Below are 21,720 nucleotides of genomic sequence, written 5' to 3' on the forward strand. Positions count from 1 at the left end.
GGAAATGATTGCAGTGATGATGATGGTGTATGTATTGGGCATTTTAATTGACTGCACATTAGCGACCCCGTGCCGTGTGAGAGAGCGGCTTCTATACTCGTGTTGTCAAAATAAACTAAAATAGTGAAGAAGAAGCAAAGCTCAGATGCTAATGGGTCAGATGCTAGGTCAGTAGTGTGGAGTGAGGCAGTGAGGGAATGAGACGAGACGCCATTAGGTCTATAAAACTCGCCTGCCAATAAGTGTGAATACAACAACATTAATGCTTATCGTGTGCGCTGGTGCCTTCAGCTGTGCCTTAAAAACACAGGGCTGTTCCACCGTTTGCCTTGAAAAACTGAAACGTGTTTGATCTCCTGTTATGATCTTTTTCGTAACCATGTCGACACGGTGACCATCATTGTAAACCACTGTGGGTGGTTAGCTGGTTGAACAGGTAACCAGCTAACTAGTTTAGCACAAATTATGAGATGCTGAGAATAGACCTGAGCAACTGAAGCAACCCCAGATCATAACGCTTGTACAATGGACACTATGCATGGTAAGTGCATCACTTCATGGCTTTCCTTCTTACCCTGACACGCCCATTACTCTGGAATAGGCTCAATCTGGACTCATCAGGTCACATGACCTTTTACCATCGCTCCATAGTCTAATCTTTGCTGCCTAGAGAACTGAATCATTTTTTCTGATGTCTCACTCACTTGCTATTTAGTCCCAATCCTCTTGCTCTTTCGTTCACTATTAAACATGGGTCTGATTTCTGTCTCTTTTTTTAAGTGATCTTTATTTATGAACAGATCAGCACTAGCCTTCCAGGTTTTAATAATGTGTTGTACAACTCCTGACTCAATGACAGCTATTTAAAATTATCTTCGTTGTTTCTTTGCTTGATGATATGACACCTTTTGTTTTGTCCAGGCGGTGTAATCGGAATTTTCATGCTTACAGTATTTTAGAAACGTTTCACCTTTTTAAGTAAACCATTACATTACTGCTGGACAGTAGTCTACTCTTTTAAGATATTTACTAGTTAGTCTAGTTACCTTTTCACCTGTGTTTAAATGTGTCGCCAGGGTTTTTTAAGGGCCTGCTGGTGCGACGCGTTGTTGCCGTAGTTACCGACTTTACAGCAAATTGAATAAGTGAAATCGAGGGGGAACATGGACATGGCAGGAGAGAAAGTGAACGTAGCTCTAATAAGCAGAAGGCTGGTAAACTCTGTGTACATTAGCATGACCTAGGCTGAGCCACTGCTGATAAAAAGTCTCTTTAACTGTCCTTTAATTTATTTTACATTGAAAAAAAAAACAATATTATTAATAATTTACGAGTTACAGACTAATGGGTAGATCCATTGAAGCCTGAGCTTCACCCTTCCTGAGCTCTCATCTGCATGCGGTGTTTATTATGTTTATTATGTTAAAATAAAGTTGGGTAAAAATGAGCTCTTTCGTTTTCACCCAACTTCCAAATATACACCTTTTGATTGGTGACTGTAAACTCACCAATCAAGATCATGATTTCCTTCAAGACTTCAGGGTGTGATAGGTAAGCTCTTCCACAGCGCTGGTGATTCACACACCCCTCCACATCACGCCTCGTCTCTTTATTAATGGCTCCACTATTACCCCTTAATCACTTTTTATCCTGCGTCTGTGGCGTTCAGCGATCAATCTGCCTGTTATTAATAATTCATCCCTCTTACAGCTGCTTGCTATTTCTCATGAGATCAGAATATATAGGCCAGGACCAGTCGTACAGCAAGACTCCAGCTTCAGCTTCCTGATGTATTTATGGAGAGAGAGAGACGGTGAAGAGGCCAGAGGCTTGCGAGAAGCCTCTACAGAGGTGTAGCAGAGATTTAAATTATTAAAAAGGGAACTGTTACGCTAAAGTCATTTTTAGTCAGTTTTACACATTTACAGAGAGTGTGTACAAATAAGGGAGAAAAAAAAACAAAAAGCATTGCCTGCTTTTTTTTTTTTTTTTTTTTTTTTTACGTTTCTCCTATCGTGCCATCCAAACGTGAAATATCGGACCTTTAGGAGAAATGCCGATAATGTGAACAATGAAGGATAAACCCATATTGGGCAGAACATAAATAGCACATCAGGACTTGTCACCTGGGAAACGGGAGGTGGTCCAGATGTGGGTCAGAGAGACAGTAAGAAGATCGAGTTATCCATAACAGAAACAATAAAAACGTATAACAACTTGACTGTGTCAGAGTGACATACCTTTGGCTTGGATAGCTCGCTAATCTCTGTAGTTTAATCACCTCCTAAAGCTACAACAAAAACCTAGTGTGGTCTAGCTGTGTGTGTGTGTATTTCAGTTCACACACCAGACGCATTTCCACAAACACATGCACACAAAAAGAAAACACAAACTCTAATCCCTCTGTCTGTATTTATGCAGGAGACTCGGGTTTGAGGCTAATCGATGCCCTTTCTTTCCTCATTGCGCTGCAGTGTTGCTTTGCAGTTCACTCTTTTCTCGTCTCGTGTCCAACTTCTCCATTTCCCCCTCGCGGTCTCTCTCTCACACACACACACACATTCTCTCTCTTGCTTCTTACCTCATCTCTATTTGTTTGGACTATTATCTTATCTCTCTCTCTCTCTCCTCCCTCTTCTCGTCCTTTGTTCCCTCATGCCTCTTCCCATGACTTCGTTTATCACCCACACGCCTCCTACTTTGCCTGTGATGTAGAATGCAGCATCTTCTCCCCGATTGGCTGTTCAGTTGCTGCAGAAACTCAGAGCAGGAATCCGATAAGGAAAGAAACAACACCACTTTCATTTAGCGTTTATTAACTGACTGAGTGATAGTTTTTATTAAGACTCTAATAAATATGTTGTTATAAAGCATGCTATTCAGAAAGTAAAGATTTCCTGTAGAGGACGAGGATGAGATTGTTTGTCAGTGTACAGTGGAACCTTGGATTACGAGCATAATTTGTTCCGGAAGCAGGCTCGTATTCAAAAACACCGTAATTCGTAAACCAAATTAAATTTTCCTATTAGAAATAATGGAAACTTAAGTTATTTGTTCCACAGCCCAGGAAAAATAAATACATAAAAATAATTAACACAAAATATTAAGTAGAAATTAAAAAATTAACCTGCACTTTACCTTAAAAAAATTAATAAAAATAAATTCCGACAGATGGGTATTGCCGCAGGCGCTGTGTGTGAGAGAGAATCTAAAGTAAGCTTTCACTTCTTATTTTACAGAGTTACCCTTCAACCACTCTTTTATCACACACAATGAAAACACTGTTAACTAACCTGCACTTAGAATCGCGACAAAGCAGTGTTTCTGTATAGAGCAGAGAGAAAAAGTGTGTCAGTGTGTGTCTGTGAAGGTGAAAGTAGTAGGGGTGTGTGTGTGTTGGGGGTGGCATAGTGTCCAATGACATAGAGCAGGCTGATGCAGAAAAAGAAAATGGATCTTTAACCTCTCTAATGAGACTTGCCTTGCTTTACATGCGTGCTGTACACACACGCATACAGACATCTGCGACAGATGTTTTACATGCACACACGTGGTCAGTGTTATAGTAAACAGTACACGCGTGCACGGATGTTGCTTTATACCAGTAAGCACTAAGACCCAGCAGGGCAGACATTTACCCGATTACGGATTTCTCTGCCTCCACCATGTATCTTTTCTCTACCTCCGCTTTCTTTTTTTTTTTTTTGTTCCGCCCTGTCTGAGGCGCCAAACTCTGCTAGCATCAGTGCGCGAGACCGAGTGTGTTCACTTTGCTCCGCGCTCAACTGAAGCCACTACCCTTGATGAAACCGATAATTTCATAATCAATTCGTGCGACACAGCGAATCGATTATGAAATTTACTGCTAACGCTTTTAGTAATCGATTTTTATCGATTTTATCAATTCGTTGTTGCAGCCCTACTTCCATCATTACAGAGAATACAGTCGTGTTGCTAATTAATGCAAACTAGTAAAATGGAAACATAGTGAAGCATTTTTAAATGTGTGTTTCTGGTTCTGCGATAATGTGTGTTTAGCAACAAGCTGGGAGGAAAGGGCTCTTCTTATATGAGGTCACATTAGGGTAAATATCTAATTGGCTTGTTAAGCTATGGCCAATAAAATGGAGCATAAAGCAAATATTGCTTTCGCCTTCTGTTCCACATTTTATGTTTATATACACACACACACACAGAAGATGTATCTGAATGGCTATAAATGACTATGAAGTGAATTTAGGAAAATAGATCCCCTTTAAAGTAAAGCATGAAATCATTCTTTTTGATGTTTATAAGCCGACTGCAGTAACAGACAGAGCAGTGATGCAAGAAAACATGATGTGGGGCTCTTTTTTTTTTTATCTGATTAAATCATCTGATCTTAGCCTGAATTAGCACAACTAGATCAATTTTTACATGGGTGTACCAGTTCTGTCAGTTTTGGTTCTGCTGTAGTGCCACAATGGTTCCCTAAAGGCCTCATTAAATAATGTTGGTATCGTTTCTGAGAGCAGACCAAGCTCTGATCGTCTTTCTGCTTTGACCGAGGTGATGCTACTGTTTCTTTAAGCGGCTTCATATAAGGAAAGTTATCATGCTGATTTGAAAACACACTATAGTACATTATTTGCTGTGTTATTTTTCAGTGTTTGATTAAAGTGAATTCTGTCATGCTTGTTTTAGCCAAGGGGGCCATTTATGTAAATGTAAAAAATTAGTCCAGCTCGAAAGTCCCAACACATGCAGTTCCATGAATGACACTAAAAGTGAGGTAATCCCCATAGACACCCCCTCTTCCTCCGTCCCCGGTCACCCCCAGGTTAAGACATACAAAAAAACACTCAATACTCAGGTCTCTCACTCATGATGTCTGTGCAGGGGTGGATTTTTATTTAACTCTTTATTAAAATGATGATAAACCACAAGACTATTTATAATTGGGGCGTGGCTGATTTGACAGCCACGCCCGAATAATGAATAGTCAATTAGGAACAGCTGCATTGCTGTCCACGCCTCACTTTAGCTAACGGGTTAACTGGAATTGATAAACTTAAAAAACTCGGTGTGTGTGCTGTGTGTAGACCTAATGATGTGTCGACGTGCATTGAAGCAGATGAGGAAGCAAAAACTTTTTTAAGCATATAAATTAGCATTCGCCACCATAGCATTTAAGTTAAGCTAGCTAGCTTGTGCTAACTGAGGTAAGCAGGTGTGTGGTTGGAACCTCTCTGTTTCCAACAAAGAGCCAGGCTCCGTTCGTCCCATACAGTTGTCCATTTACAGCCTTATTGGGATTCAGGCGGAGTCAGCTTCTGGCAAGATGGCGACGACCAGAGCTCCCTCAGCTACAGAAAACCTACAGGTGGCGCCAGAGAACGCTTGTCTGAGTATGTTTACACAGTCTGTAAGTGTAACGCGATGAGATAAAGAATAGTTATGGGGAACAGAAACAAGGAAGGGAAACTGGATGGTCAGTGGGCAGTTTGGAAGTGTGTGTGTGTCTGTGTGTGGCTGGCTGGCTCTGTACACAGCCATGACCACATAATGACACTGCGAGGGTGTGTGTGTGTTTTACCGTGTTTACTGAGCTCACGTTACTTCAGGCCTTTCAGTGACTCGTATCAAATTACTCACACACAAGAAAATGGAATGTCTCTATTTGTTTCTGTCTCTCTCTTGCTCTGTTCCACCACTTGACGTTCTTGTCTCCGTTCTCCCTCCGTCCACCTGACTTTCTCTCTGACTCTCATTCTGTTTTTCTTTGTTTCTGTCTCTTTCTGTCTTCTTGTCTGACTCTTTATTTTCCTGTTTCTGCCTTCATCTGTTTTTTTTTTGTTAGTTTTTTTATTAATCTGTCTGTTTCTCGGTCTTGCTTTCTGTCTTTCAATGTCGCTCTCTGTCTGTCCCTCTGTCTCTCTCTCCACACACACTGGGGTGTGAGCTGCTGATCTGACGGCTGTGACTCCTGATGAGTTTGTCCTGTCATAAGTGTTATGTACCTGATCAGCGCTTTGTTTTTATCTGCTCTGTGTCTCCCAGGCGAAGTCATGTGTGTGTCACATGTGTGGCGCTCACCTGAACCGGCTGCACTCGTGTCTCCACTGCGTCTTCTTCGGCTGTTTCACAAAGAAACACATCCACGAGCACGCCAAATCCAAGAGACACAATCTAGGTAAGAAAGCATGGGAACTTTAACACACACTGTACATACAGATCAGACCCCCCCAAACACACACTCACACACGTTTCACATAAAGCACTTTTCTCAGATCAGGCCATAAACCTACTCTCTGCCCCAGACCTGTTTTTTTTTGTTTTTTTTTTCCCTCTTTTGAAGCTACGCTTCTCATTTGGCTCTCGAGTCTCCAGCAGCTCTGAGGCTGTAATTATCTCCTCTTCTTTAATGAGGTGGGACGGACTTCTCCTACAAGAAACAAACACACAAACAAACTGATAAGAGGGTAATTATATAGTGCTAGGGAGTGTGTGTGTGTGTGTGTGTGTGTGTGTGTGTGAGGCATTTTTATGTAAGTTGTTTGAGTATAGAGATGGACCCAATCACCTGCTGTTCTACTACATGACTAAACTAACTGCTATAGGAGGGACGAGCGGCACTTTCGGTCCTGACTGATGACGGACGCTAAGGTCTGAGGGCTGGAAGGTTGTTGCTGATACGTTAGACTTTTACTAGCGGTAATAATCGTAGCTCCGCTCCACCAGCCCTCCCTCTGCATCTGCTCTCTGGAGTTTTAGCGCTGACGATGTAATTAGGTTACTGTGAGCGAGGGATGTGCACTCGGCTCAGGAGGAAAAGGAGAGCAGGGATTAGATGGAGCAGTGATTAATTCATCTTAATCAAACTGCTACAAATTAACATTTTTTTCTTAAAAATGTAGAGGAGCGAAATGGTCCATTTTAGTGAGAGATCTTGCAGAATCCTGAGTGACACACACACACACACACTTTAACCAATAATAGACAAGACTCCATTCAGTAATAACGTTTATAATAACTAATAAAAGCATGATTTCTAAACCTCACACAGTTAACAGTTTTGTGATCATAATTTTTGTAATTTTTCAGTAACAGTTATTATCCTTAAATCACTTAATTAAACATAAGTGTTGGGCCTCCGAATGGCGAGGGGTGGAGTGTTCGCCCTATCATCCGGAGATCGCTGGTTCGATTCCCGGGTGATGCTGTAACTTTTCGCAGCCGGAGGTCTAGAGAGAGCTGATTGGCCGAGCTCTCTCAGAGGGGAGGGATGAGAGGTACTTGGTGCTCCCACATTAATCACGACTCTTCAGCCAATCAGGGGAGTCTGTGAGCTCACTCAAGCGGGAGCGGATAGCGCTGTCCCGCGAGTGTGTTACTCCGCCCCAACAGTGCGTGATAGTGCAGTTCGCAAAGATGCGGTCAGTGGCGTCACGCGGTTCGGAGGAAACAAGTGATGGTCTTTGGCCCTCCTGGCTGAGTAGTGGTAGAAGCCTTAATGTGGGAGCCCCCTAGTGACGGGGAGGAATTGGACAGGAATTGGACTTAATGTATACATAAGTGTTGCTAAAACTGACACTGAGATTGAATAATTAGTAAATGCCGTGCCAAACTGGACTAAATAAAACGCAAAGGTCCTGCCGTTGTGTGATCTACATCTCCAACCAATCATACACGACACAGAGTTCTTGTAATCAATCCGAACACAGAAGGCGGGGTTTCTTGACTTTACAAGGAAATAAAAAAACTACTCGTTTAGTGATGACTGTACATTGACATCCCAACCTACAAAAAACCCACAAAAAATATTTGATACTCTTGTGTCTTTCATATTTGTTTTTTTCTCTTCTGTAATGTTCCTTATTTTTTCTTTCTCTCGCTGTAAAGTCTGTAGTTGACTTTATTTCTGATCTCAGCGTGCTTTAGCGCCCGCTCCTGCTTAGGTTTCCATGGTTACCTCAAGGCCTGCTATGATGTTGGTTTATTCTGGTCGTTTGTGTGTGGGGTGAGAAATCCTCACCTTCTCTCTCTCACTCACACACACACACACACACACACACACACACACACACACACACACACACACACACAGAAAACTCTCTCACTATTCTCTCATCTTCAGTATGTTCAGTAAGAGCTGTGCGTTACCTCTACGCAGATCCTCTCAGGTCGTGCTGCGGTGTACGGTTATGTACAGCAGCAGAGAAGCCATGAAGCTTAACGTGTGTGTGTGTGTGTAATGGGGGGGGCAGATGAGATTTCCCTACACCTCGCACCCATCTGGCCAAAATGCTGTGAATGGCACTCCTACTGCAAGGTGTGTGTGTGTGTGTGTTGCTCCCCCTGCACATCACACGGGTCTGAGAGTCAGAGATCAGCTGAAGATGCTGCTGTTTGACTTAAATATAAAAAATGCACACTTTATACCCTGAAGTCGTACATTCGCGCATTTCACCTTCCAATTGCAATACACAGGTTCTGTGCAAGTGATCGGTTCAGTGTGAGCGTAAACATGTGTGCGAGTGTGCATGAGCATGTATGTGTAAAACATGCGTTCTCTTACACACATTCACTCGCACATGCTCACACGTATCCGATTGCATGTGTTAGATATGTAAAGAAAAAAAAAAATCAATTCACACACACAAACGCACGCACGCGCGTGTGTGTAAGCAAGAAGGTGAGTGTGTGTGTGAGAGCACACAGGCTCACATACTCACAATTCATGTCAGCTTAATTTAAATATTAATAGTGTGAGCTCCCACATTAAAGCCCAATCCCAATTCTATTTTCTACCCCTTCCCCTTAGCTTAGCCCTTCGTTTAAAGTGAGGTCCCGAAAAATCTTTGTTTGGAGGGCTATCTGGCCCTTCCCCTTACCCCTACCCCTCCAACCAAAAGAGAAATAAGACACCCCTACCCCTTCACGTGAACGCGCCAAACGGAGGGGTAGGGGGAAGGGGTAGAATTGGGATTGGGCTTAAGGCTACTACCACCACTCGGTCAGGAGGGCCGAAGACTATAACATGTTTCCTCTGAACCACGTGACGCCACTGACCGCATCTTTTAGAACTGCTTTCTCACGCACCGTAAAAACCATGCACACTTGGAGGACAGTGCTAACTGCTCCTTCTGCCTGTGTGAGCTTACAGGTGCCCTTGATTGAGCCGTGATTAATGTGGGAGCACTAAGTACCTCTTATCCCTCCCCTCTGAGAGAGCTCGGCCAATCAGCTCTCTCTAGACCTCCGACTGCGAGAGGTTACAGCATCGAACTCGCAATCTCCGGATGATGGGGCGAGAACTTCCACTTCGCCGCTTGGAGGCCCCCACACATGCATGTGTGCATGTGTGCAAGCGTGCACACACACACACACACACACACACACACACACACATAAAGTTCGCTTGCTCGCACATGCACGCACACTCACACTTGCTTGCTCATAAACATTGTTACACACGAGAGCCCGCAGTCACACACACGTGCTGGTGCACACATTCACTCACGTACACGTGCATACACACACATGCTTGCTCACACCCTCACTCAAGCACATGTGCGCTCTCTCTCTCACGCACACACACACACACGTGAGGTGAGATGGGGAACACCCCGGTAAGCCGTACTGTCCTAAAATACTGAGTCACTTTGCATTTACAGTCGTATTCCGGCTCGTGCAGAGAGAAGCGCAGTGCTTTAGTACGGTCCATAAACCTATAAACCTATACACCATGTGTATTTAATATACACCATGAAAATTGAACCTTCAAAGATGAATGGACAGATCAATATATGATTATTCTGGTTTTGTATGTTTCGAAACCATGGTGCTAATAACAAGCACTACTGTGAGATAAAACACATGTTCTGAGGCGCTGCCATCTCGGAAGGTTTTTCCTCAGCACGGTCGCCCTCGGCTCGCTCATCAGGAACAATCTGATCATTTTGATTCGTACACACGTCTGCTCTGTGACAATGACCGCTGTTTAATGTGCTATACAAATAAAATTTAATAAAACCATGATTCTGTCAGTGCTAGTGTTTAGTGCTCTGCCCATGTTAGCATGATGTCATGTACATCACCAGTGCTTACCTGGAAAGCTTTAGTGTGCGTGAGAGAGAGAGAGAGACCTTCAGAAGGTTGCCATGGGAACAAAAGCACATGTATGATGATTGCGAATGTGGAGAAGTACCTGATTGCACAAGCCGTGCTTTACATTACACAAACGTCCCAGCAACGAGTGAATAAATGAATGAGGACGATACTAGTTTTCGTAAACGTGTGAATGCTTTTTCTAAAGCTCTCTCTCTCTCTCACACACACACATACACACACACCCGAGGTGTATTCCTGTGTTTCTCTCCACTTATCTTAATGCTTACTTACTAATGCTTCCCCTCCCTACTCTGTCACTCAGCTATAGACCTTTTGTATGGAGGAATATACTGTTTTGTGTGCCAAGACTACATCTATGATAAAGACATGGAGCAGATCGCCAAAGAAGAACAAAGGAAAGCGTGGAAATTGCAAGGTAATGGCTTTTAAATCCCTCAGGCTGGGCCTTTGGCTCGCATAATGCAATGTAGCTCAGGGAAGAAATTGCTGGTGTGTGGGAGGGGGGGGGTGTGTGGGAGGGGGGGGGTGTGTGGCTGTCTGACTAACCTCCAGTGCTGTACTGAATTGTAGGCATTGGAGAGAAGTATTCTACGTGGGAACCTACAAAGCGAGAACTGGAGCTGCTTCGACACAACCCCAAACGACGGAAGATAACCGCAAACTGCACCATAGGTTCGCTCTCTATTTCTCGTAGACCTCTGCATGTGATTGGCTCGCTGTTGGGGGCCGTGCCTCTCCCTTCTCTCGCTCTCCGCAGTGCTCTGGCAGACTGAGCCTCAGTGAGCTGCACACTTCAGTGCGGTTTAATCTCTACAAATTAGTCTTTGCTTAGGTTGTATGTGAGGAGATTGCAGAACGCAGCGAAGGCTCAGATCTCCTCCTTTACTGGACATCAAAGCTTGTGTGTGTGTGTGTGTGTGTGTGTGTGTGTGTGTGTGTGTGTGTGTGTGTAAGAGAAATAAAATGGATACATCTCTGTCTCTCTATCTCTCATAGAATAATGTAGTACAAAAGGCCAGCAGGCTGGATTTTATGTGTAATGATGGATGTCCAGGTTGTGTCTAGGTGATGTATAAAATGCGACTAGATATTATAGACATTCTAAATAAGATAACATTTTAACGTTATAGAAATGAAAGCCAGCTTAGTTAAATGTTCAGTGATGTTTAAATAACAAGGCCTTGTTATAATTTTTCTCAAAGCAATATGAAATGTAGGTTTCTACTACATTTCTACTCTTTCTTGCTTGATTTAAGATCCATTTCTTTAACTAGATGATATTTTATTCTTCAAAATCTTTGACATTTTAACAAGAAATAAAGTTTATATACACACACACGCGCGCGCACAGGGAGAGAGCGAGCTGCATATGCATATAGAGCTGTGAATTATACAGTCTGTTGCGATTTTTAGCTCAGTTTGATTCAGTACCACTGCAGTGTGTAAAGCAGTTCTGAACTGAAGTTTTAAAGGGTTAAGATAAAACAGGATTTAGGAAATATTTTATTAGACTATAATTTACATTGTTGCTCATACAAAGATACAATGCTCTCGTTCATTCCCTGCCCATCTTCTGCTTTGTACTCCAGTTCAGTAGGTGGCAGCACCTACCACACATTCAAAAAATAAAGAACAACATTGTAACGTTACCTAAATAATTTTTACATTTTATATCTGTTTTGAATTCTTTTTTTTTTCTTCTTTTTTTTTTAAGGGCCCATCGCTTTGACCAAGAGGAAATAAGTTTAATTGGGTAACTGATTAAATGCACACTGTTGCAAACCATTTTTCTTTCCCAGAAAATAAAGTTGTTACCCATAAACTACAAATCAGTTTCACAAATTTGAACTTAGATTATTTTTGTTGGTTTCTCTTTTTCCTCCCTTTTCGGTGTCCAAACACAGATGGACACAGTATGACAGCCTTGTTTTTGTCCTTCTGTCTCTCTCCTTTAACTGGACTAGAAGCATGTGAGCGCACAGGTGTCTGATGCGTGTAGATTTGCACCAGGGCCTCGTTTATGCTCTCAGCAAGAGTCTGGCCTTGTGTCTCAGATGCAGAAATGATGCAGTCCAAGTTCTCTGAGGGAGCATGTGTGAGCATCATCTCTCTCTCTCTCTCTCTCTCTCTCTCTCTCAGGTCTGAGGGGGTTGATAAATCTGGGCAACACATGCTTTATGAACTGCATTGTCCAGGCTCTGACACACACCCCACTGCTGAGGGACTTCTTCTTGTCTGACAGACATAAGTGTGAGATGCAGGCCAACTCTTGCCTGGTGTGTGAGATGTCCCAGCTTTTTCAGGAGGTGAGATCCATGAGTTCCCACTGACTCACAACACACCCAGAGGTTTCACTTACACATCTGCTGTGTATCTACTGTTGTACATGGTCTGTTATTGTTAGTTTAAATCTGCTATATCATGGTCTTATTTTAAGTAAATCTCATTTGTGAAATGTCTGTTACTGCTCTAACTAAAATAATCCTCAAAAAAATAAATCGCCCTCACTCTGTTTAACTCCTTTCCTAAAAATGCCGTTTTAATGTTGATGTAAATGAGTCACACCCCCTCCAGAGAACAGTGGGGCAGGGGGAGGAGCTTTTCTTATGAGATCACATTGGGGGGCATGTTGCAAAATCAGTTGAAAGTGGACTTTAAAGATTTGATTCTTCTTCTTCTAACATTTCTATCAGTCACTCCAGCTATGTATTTAAACACTTTAAGAACTGTCATCCTGTTCTCTCAGTTCTACTCGGGCCATCGGTCCCCCCACATTCCCTTTCGGCTGCTGCACCTGGTGTGGACACACGCACGTCACCTGGCTGGCTATGAGCAACAGGATGCGCACGAGTTCCTTATTGCAGCGCTCGACGTTCTACATCGTCACTGCAAAGGTAGTCCAAGCTACTCCTGCATGCGTTTTAAATAAAATAATTTAGTATATAACACACAGTTAATCTGAGGTTAATTTGATATGAGGGAGAACAGGCAGTTTAATATAGAACAAAGAGAAAGGACAGAGTACAATCAACCTTCTATAAAAAGTGATGTACTTTTTATAGAAGGTGATGAAGGATGAAGAGCCAGACAGAACAGCAGTTAAAAGGAATGAAATGCTTCCTCATCCATCTCCAGTGCCGTGAATCAGAAGGGGTGAGCTTTCCTGCAGTGCTTGTTTTCTAACCACTCTCTGTCCGCTTTCCTTCATGTGCTGCACTGATCGTCCACCAAGGGGACGACAACGGGAAGAAGGCCAACAACCCCAATCACTGCAACTGCATCATCGACCAAATCTTTACAGGAGGCCTGCAGTCAGACGTCACATGTCAAGTCTGCCAGTAAGGCTGTGTGTCTGTTTGTGTCTGTGTGTCTGTGTCTAGTTGTCAGGGTTTCTATCTGTCAGTGTGTGCATGTTGGCTTGGTGTGTGTGTCCAACCCCTCTTAATGAGCTCTTATAAATACCTAATATAAAGATGGCATGTTAGAAGCGTATTAATATTCACCTGGGATTTAAATCCTGTTTTTCTGTCAGAGCTGCTGTTATAGATGCATCATACTTTGTGACCAATCAGGGTGGACACTCAGCAGCTCTGTTTTGTACAGTGGTGTGAAAAACTATTTGCCCCCTTCCTGATTTCTTATTCTTTTGCATATTTGTCACACTTGTTTCTGCTCATCAAAACCCGTTAACTATTAGTAAAAGATAACATAATTGAACACAAAATGCAGTTTTTAAATGAAGGTTTACGTTATTAGGGGAAAAAAAAACCAAATCTACATGGCCCTGTGTAAAAAAGTGATTGCCCCCCTTGTTAAAAAATAACTTAACTGTGGTTTATCACACCTGAGTTCAATTTCTGTAGTCACCCCCAGGCCTGATTACTGCCACACCTGTTTCAATCAAGAAATCACCTAAATAGAAGCTACCTGACACAGAGAAGTAGACCAAAAGCACCTCAAAAGCTAGACATCATGCCAAGATCCAAAGAAATTCAGGAACCAATGAGAACAAAAGTAATTGAGATCTATCAGTCTGGTAAAGGTTATAAAGCCATTTCTAAAGCTTTGGGACTCCAGCGAACCACAGTGAGAGCCATTATCCACAAATGGCAAAAACACGGAACAGTGGTGAACCTTCCCAGGAGTGGCCGGCCGACCAAAATTACCCCAAGAGCGCAGAGAAAACTCATCCGAGAGGCCACAAAAGACCCCAGGACAACATCTAAAGAACTGCAGGCCTCACTTTCCTCAATTAAGGTCAGTGTTCACGACTCCACCATAAGAAAGAGACTGGGCAAAAACGGCCTGCATGGCAGATTTCCAAGGCGCAAACCACTTTTAAGCAAAAAGAACATTAGGGCTCGTCTCGTTTTTTAGCAAAATTATCTCAATGATTGCCAAGACTTTTGGGAAAATACCTTGTGGACCGACGAGACAAAAGTTGAACTTTTTGGAAGGTGCGTGTCCCGTTACATCTGGCGTAAAAGTAACACAGCATTTCAGAAAAAGAACATCATACCAAAAGTAAAACATGGTGGTGGTAGTGTGATGGTCTGGGGTTGTTTTGCTGCTTCAGGACCTGAAAGGCTTGCTGTGATAGATGGAACCATGAATTCTACTGTCTACCAAAAATCCTGAAGGAGAATGCCTGGCCATCTGTTCGTCAACTCAAGCTGAAGCGATCTTGGGTGCTGCAGCAGGACAATGACCCAAAACACACCAGCAAATCCACCTCTAAATGGCTGAATGAAGACTTTGGAGTGGCCTAGTCAAAGTCCTGACCTGAATCCTATTGAGATGTTGTGGCATGACCTTAAAAAGGCGGTTCATGCTAGAAAACCCTCAAATAAAGCTGAATTACAACAATTCTGCAAAGATGAGTGGGCCAAAATTCCTCCAGAGCGCTGTAAAAGACTCGTTGCAAGTTATCGAAAACGCTTGATTGCAGTTATTGCTGCTAAATGTGGCCCAACCAGTTATTAGGTTCATGGGGCAATTACTTTTTCACACAGGGCCATGTAGGTTTGGATTTTTTTTTCTCCCTAAATAATAAAAACCATCATTATAAACTGCATTTTGTGTTTACTTGTGTTATCTTTGACTAATAGTTAAATGTGTTTGATGATCAGAAACATTTTGTGTGACAAACATGCAAAAGAATAAGAAATCAGGAAGGGGGCAAATAGTTTTTCACAGCAGAAGTCAATATCATCTTTGTAACATTTGGAATAAACATATACATAACATTACCGTGTTTTTAATGTTACTTCACTATGATTACTTGCTTAACACAACTTTAATGATTCTCTCTCACCCAAACTGAAGTTTACACTGCAGCAGAGTTGTACAATTGTGTATTTATACTGGGATGCCATTCTTGCAGTGGTGTATCCACCACTATAGATCCATTCTGGGACATCAGTTTAGACCTTCCGGGTTCGTCTACCCCGTTCTGGCCGCTCAGTCCTGGTTCTGATGGGAGCGTAGTGAATGGGGAGAGCCATCCCAGTGGAGCTACCACCCTGACAGATTGCTTACGCAGGTACACCCCTGTACATTCTCACCTGCGTCACATCCGTCTGCAAAGTGTATTTAGCCATAAGCTCACCACAGGGCTACATTCGTCATCTCAGCTGTTAATTCTGTAACTGTCACCTCTCCTTACATTGTTTTGCCAACTCTACATTGATAATCTAACTTCACTGCAGCATGTCTACACCTGTAATCCTGCTACGACACCTCTACAGCTATTCATTCATTCATTTATTGCACGGCTACAGCTGTAATCTCACTTTAACCATATATTCACCGCAACATTACTTAGTACTTCATCACATTTACAGCCGTAATCACACTGCAGCCCATTTACATGACCATCACCCCTCTACAGACCTCGTACAGTTTGTTCTGTTCTCTGAGCTCCACACCAGCTAAACGTGTACCTGTGCCACAGATTCACACGACCCGAACACTTGGGGAGCAGTGCCAAAATCAAATGCAGCGGTTGCCATAGTTACCAGGAGTCCACCAAGCAGCTGACAATGAAGAGGCTGCCCATTGTGGCCTGTTTTCACCTCAAGGTATGTTTTTGGCTTTCTGTGCATGTTTTTCCTGATTGTTATAAAATGTTATAATTTTACTGATTTTTACTATTTCTCTCGCTCCAGCGGTTTGAGCATTCAGCAAAGCTCCGTAGGAAAATCACCACATACGTCTCATTTCCTTTAGAGCTTGACATGACTCCCTTCATGGCCTCCAGGTAAGTACAGTTTTGAGTGAGTCTGTGCCCCGGGTGGCTTCAGATTCCTGTTTCCAAACCTCAGGACATGCTTTTCTGCTCACCACAGTCTTAAAGGGTGTCGAAATGCTGTAAAATTAGGATGCTTCCAAAAAAAGCATCCTAACTTTATTTATTTCAGTAGTTTATTAATTACAAAATGCAAAGTGAGCAAACAAGTGAAATCTAAATAACATCAATATTTGGTGAGATTTTTACGCTTTTGGATTTAAACCAGCATCAGTTCTTACACTTGCACATAGTCAGGTGTATGATTAAGTAGTTATACCAAGCAGGTGCTACAGAGTAACCATTTCATACTTACGGTCAGTAACTAAAACATAAAGAATTCTGCAGGAGTCTTAAAACTGGGTGGGGAAAAGCCAAACTCAGTAGCACAGTAAACAGTGAGGTTGTGAAAGACCGTTTCATGTCACAGGTCATACACCACGGCAGGACTGAGCACATCAACAAGATACAAGGTGGAAATAAGGCTGAGAAACCCCACTAAACACTGGAACTGGGTGCAGACGATGTCTGTCTGCAGTAATGAGTGTCTGCAGGTAACAGTGAAGCATGGTGGAGGTTCCTTGCAAGTTTAGGGCTGCATTTCTGCTAATGGAGATATAGATTTGGTCAGGATTAATGGTGTCCTCAATGGTTAGACGTACAGGCAGATAGTTATCCATCATGCAGTACCATCAGAGAGGCGTCTGATTGGCCATAAATTTATTCTGCAGCAGGACAATGCCATTAAGAACTATCTTCAGTGTAGAGAAGAAGAAGGAGACCTGGTTTGGCCCCCACGAGCCCTGATCCCAACATCATCGAGTCTGTCTGGTGTTACTCTTATGAAGATACAGAAGGATTTGAGATGAGGTGTTTGGAGCACCTGTGGCCTCATGTACAAAGACTTGCGTTGAATTCATACTAAAACATTGTGTACGGACAAAGCTGTAAATGTGCGTACGCAGTAAAAAAAATCTGATGTATGTAACACTGCGTATGCGGAATCCCACGCATATTCTCTTTGTACATCCGAATTAACGTGAAATTGAGCGCACATGCACGAGCGCAAAACCCCTCCCTGTCTCCTCCTCCGTATGAATATGGTAATGTAATTTGTGATAAAAATGTGGTAATGGCTCCACAAAACCAAACGAAAAAGCAATAGCAAAAGCAAGGAAGAAGAGAAACTTTACAGAATGTGAATTGGAGGTGCTCCTATCGGAGGTAGACCGGAGAAAAACTGTGTTCTTTGCAAGTTTGTTCTCCGGAATTAATAACAAAAAAAAAAAAAACTTAGCTGGAATAATATCTTTAAATACATCACTCACCAAGAAGCCACCCATCGCGCACCCTGCCACCCTGGAGCCTCATCCCAACCATGCTGTTTGTGAGGATAAATGAATCATGGGTTGACCCAGGCCACCTTGCCACAATATTTGTTAGGTGCATTTAAGCATCACATATTATTTGCACATTTATTAATTGGAAATGTTTCTGATTCACGTATGCATATTCGTCTTTAGATGGCGCCTTTATAGCAGTGTGCGTGCAGGCGTTCGCTCCGATTACATTAGGAAAACAGGCGATCGCTGCAAATTGCGCTTCAATGTTTGGCTGGTCCACTGCATGGTATGGAAACCTTATATAGGCTACCTGCTAGACATGCGGATGATCCTGCCCATACAGCTGGCATTGCACAGCTTAAAGACGACTGGCTTAACCCCGAGCGGTCTGCCAGTTCCCTTTGGAAAGAACCAGTTGACAGGAAACCAAACGTTGTCAGCACCTGTAAGGGAACGGGTAATGCGTGGCTCCTCGCTGTCTCTCTTTCCAAATTTGGACCCAACTCAGCACAGAGTTTCAAGAGGATAGCTCTTGGAAATCTGAAACGGCTAATAAGCCAGTCATCATCGTGGGCCAGAAAATCACTGTGATCCCTAAAAACGCGTCCCTTCAGATTCGGCCACTGACAATGTCCAAAGGCCGACACTGCCATTGCCATAGACTAAGGGTTGTATACATTTGGAAGTGCTTTTATATGTTCTAAATCACATAATTGGTAGAAAAATATTGTCAATTAACCCATTTTATCAATTATAAATTAATAGCAGTGTTTTTCATATGTGTTGGTGCGATACTTTGTAGTGAGCCATTTAGGAGTCGCCAGCGGAAAGTAAACAAACGCGCACACGAAATACACGTACGCCAGACATGAAGTTGGCGTGGAAGAACGCACATTCTCGCGGTATTTTCACTGTTAGTAAATCCGACCGTGAGCGTGAAAACTGGCGTAAGCAAAGTTTATGTGCGTACGCAGCGTTGATACGTAAGTTCCTTTAAAAACTGTGTACCTAGAGGACTTGATGCTATTTTAAAGGTGAAGGGTCGCACCAAAATTCTGATTTGATTTGGATTTCTCTTCTGTCCATTTACAGTGGAACCTCGGATTAGGAGTAACGTGGTTTACGAGTGTTTCGCAAGACGAGCAACAATTTTTAATAATTTTTAACTTGAAAAACGAGCATTGTCTTAGTTAACGAGCACCGAGTATCATGTTTCACGCATGCGCTTCTTGTTTTAACAACGAGCGTTACGTCATCACAAGTGAGCCAACGGTTTTTCTCTCTCTTGCAGCAGAATTGTAGGTAATCGTCTCTCCTGCTGGGTGAATACACACACGCGCTGTGTGTGTGTGTGTGAGATGTGCGTGTGTGCGCGCGCGCACACACATTAACGGAGAGACCGTTTTTAAAACCGTTTAAAAATTAGCAAGGAAAATCGCTAGTCACACTCGCGTGAGTGCATACTAACGGGATTACTACTGTAAAGTAAAACAACAACAACAACAACAACAACAAAAATTAAACAGCTCCTCACCTTTGAAAACAGTCGCGACAGAGAAGAATTTGTGTGTTTCTTTGGCAACCTGAGAGAAGGGGAGCTGTAAAGCCGAGACCTATCGTCTCCCCTGCTGGGTCTTAGTGCCTGCAGTGTTTTTGCGTGTTTGTGTCTGTGTAAGGCAGGGAGTTTGTGTGTTTGTTTGGCAACCTGAGAGAAGGGGGCTGTAAACGCGAGCGAGCCCCCCTTCATCCCCCCTCCTCTCAGGTTGCCAAATAAACACACAAACTCCTCTCTGTCGCGATTGTTTTCAAAGGTGAGGAGCTGTTTAATTTGTTTTTTGTTGTTGTTGTTTTACTTACAGCAGTGATCCTGTTAGTATGCGCTCACGTGAGTGTGACTAGGAATGTTCCTTGCTAATTTTTAAATGGTTTTAAAAACGGTCCATCCGTTAATGTGTGTGTGTGTGTGTGCGCGCATATTTTACACACATACACTCTGCATGCACAAACGAAAACCCTTATCTGTCGGGGTTTAATTTTACATTTTTTTAAGGTAAAGTACAGGTAAATTTGTTTTATTTTTACTTTATATTTTGTATTAATTATATTTATGTATTTATTTTTTTGGGCTGTAGAACGAATAATTTAAGTGTCCATTATTTCCTATGGGAAAATTAAATTTGGTTTAAGAGTGTTTTGGAATACGAGCCCACTTCCGGAACGAATTAAGCTCGTAATCCGAGGTTCCACTGTACTTCCCATTACCATTTAGTTAATTTTTTTAAATAAACTAACACTTATGTTTTTGAAAGCATTTCTAGTTTACAGCATTATTCCACATCTGCCTAAAACTTTTGCGAATATACACCGCAGTGAGGTCAGATACCTCTTCTGGAGTCTGTAAGCCTGTTGTTTTGTTCCTCAGCTGTCACTGATTCTAGTGTGTGTGTGTGTGTGTGTGTGTCTGTGCACTGTCCACAACATGTCGACTGTCAGTCATTTGCAGAGACAAACTCAATTAGCAAAATGCAGATGGTCTAAGAAGTTTCTCTCTCGCACACACAGGTCCTCAGAATAATCCGGGAAACGTCTGAACCTTTATCACGTTAAGCTGATGTAATGATGTTGAAATCATGTGCTGTGAATGTTTGTGTTTGCAGTAAAGAGAGCCGGATGAATGGACAGTACCAGCAGCCAGTAGACTCATTAAACAATGATAACAAGTAAGTGCTTTACCTCCACATCACTTACTCTGCATTTCAGGGCTTCCCAGCTGGTTTCGTATCTTACTGTAAGCTGTAACTGCATGTTGTCTCCTCTGTACTCTTGCCGCAGGTATTCTCTCTTTGCTGTGGTGAATCATCAAGGCACACTGGAGAGCGGTCATTACACCACCTTCATCCGCCAGCATAAGGACCAATGGTTTAAATGTGACGACGCCATCATCACTAAAGCCAGCATTAAGGACGTGCTGGACAGCGAAGGGTCAGTCTCGCCTACTGCCTCAGAATTAACACATTGTGCGCCTGAAATGTGTAATGCTGATGAGCTTGTATTTTTATGCACTTACCCCAAGTTATTTCTGTTGTTCCTGCAGGTATCTGCTGTTTTATCATAAACAGTTCCTTGAGTATGAGTAACCTCTGATAGCAGATAATGAAGATGGATATGTACAGAAAAGGACCATAGAACTGAATGAGATGGAGGAAGAAAACCATAAAAGCAAATACAAGGCGTTTCAGTGTCGTTTGAGCGCGTACAGCTGGGAGTGGCACAAACACCAAGAACACGCATAACTATTACACCCTGATTATTCCTAGCTTAAAATCAATCAAATAAGAACCGAAAAACCAAATGCATAGCTAACTACCTGAGTCAGTCCACACTGAGCTACTTGAAGAAAAAAAAAAAAAAAAAGTTCAAAGTGAGTGAAACGTGATAAAAGATGGAGCTCGAGCGGAAGAAAAGGGCGATCAAGCTCAGCCTCAGTTTTCTGCCTTCACCACACATCTCATTCATCTTTAGTCCATGATCCTTACGACCTCAGAATGACCAAGCATTTCTCACACACACACACACATACACACACACACACACGCGCGCACACACACACACACACACACACACACACATACGCGCACACACACACACACACACACACACACACACACACACACACACACATACACACACACATACACACACACATACACACACACACACACACACATACATACACACACACATACACACACACACACACACACACACACACATACACACACACATACACACACAAAACAAAGCTGAGGAGGAATAAGTTTCTGTTGTGTGTTTCTTTTTATGCATTATTAGCCTAAATGCCAATGACAGATATCTGTATGGTACTAAAGGTTTTTTGTGGAGATTATTGATAGTTTTAATGCTCTGTGAATTCAGTTACAAAATACTGTATACCTGTAAGTCCTGCACACGTTTGTT

The 21,720-nt window shown here is 42.6% G+C and overlaps 1 protein-coding gene across 1 annotated transcript in view; it reads left to right on the forward strand.

Annotated features, from left to right (window-relative positions):
• Positions 1-21,357, forward strand: part of usp22 (ubiquitin specific peptidase 22) — a 24,054-nt gene extending 2,697 nt beyond the window's left edge. The window contains exons 2-13 of the mRNA XM_053511331.1: positions 6,040-6,172; positions 10,415-10,528; positions 10,684-10,785; positions 12,253-12,419; positions 12,860-13,007; positions 13,346-13,451; positions 15,497-15,655; positions 16,067-16,193; positions 16,281-16,372; positions 20,400-20,462; positions 20,575-20,724; positions 20,837-21,357. Of these exons, the coding sequence (XP_053367306.1) occupies positions 6,040-6,172; positions 10,415-10,528; positions 10,684-10,785; positions 12,253-12,419; positions 12,860-13,007; positions 13,346-13,451; positions 15,497-15,655; positions 16,067-16,193; positions 16,281-16,372; positions 20,400-20,462; positions 20,575-20,724; positions 20,837-20,879 (1,404 nt within the window). The 3' untranslated portion in view covers positions 20,880-21,357. The remainder of the gene's footprint in view (positions 1-6,039; positions 6,173-10,414; positions 10,529-10,683; positions 10,786-12,252; positions 12,420-12,859; positions 13,008-13,345; positions 13,452-15,496; positions 15,656-16,066; positions 16,194-16,280; positions 16,373-20,399; positions 20,463-20,574; positions 20,725-20,836) is intronic.
• The last annotated feature ends 363 nt before the right edge of the window (positions 21,358-21,720 follow it).

The sequence above is a fragment of the Clarias gariepinus genome, chromosome 14 (genome assembly GCF_024256425.1).
Source record: "Clarias gariepinus isolate MV-2021 ecotype Netherlands chromosome 14, CGAR_prim_01v2, whole genome shotgun sequence".
Taxonomy (NCBI): Eukaryota; Metazoa; Chordata; class Actinopteri; order Siluriformes; family Clariidae; genus Clarias; species Clarias gariepinus.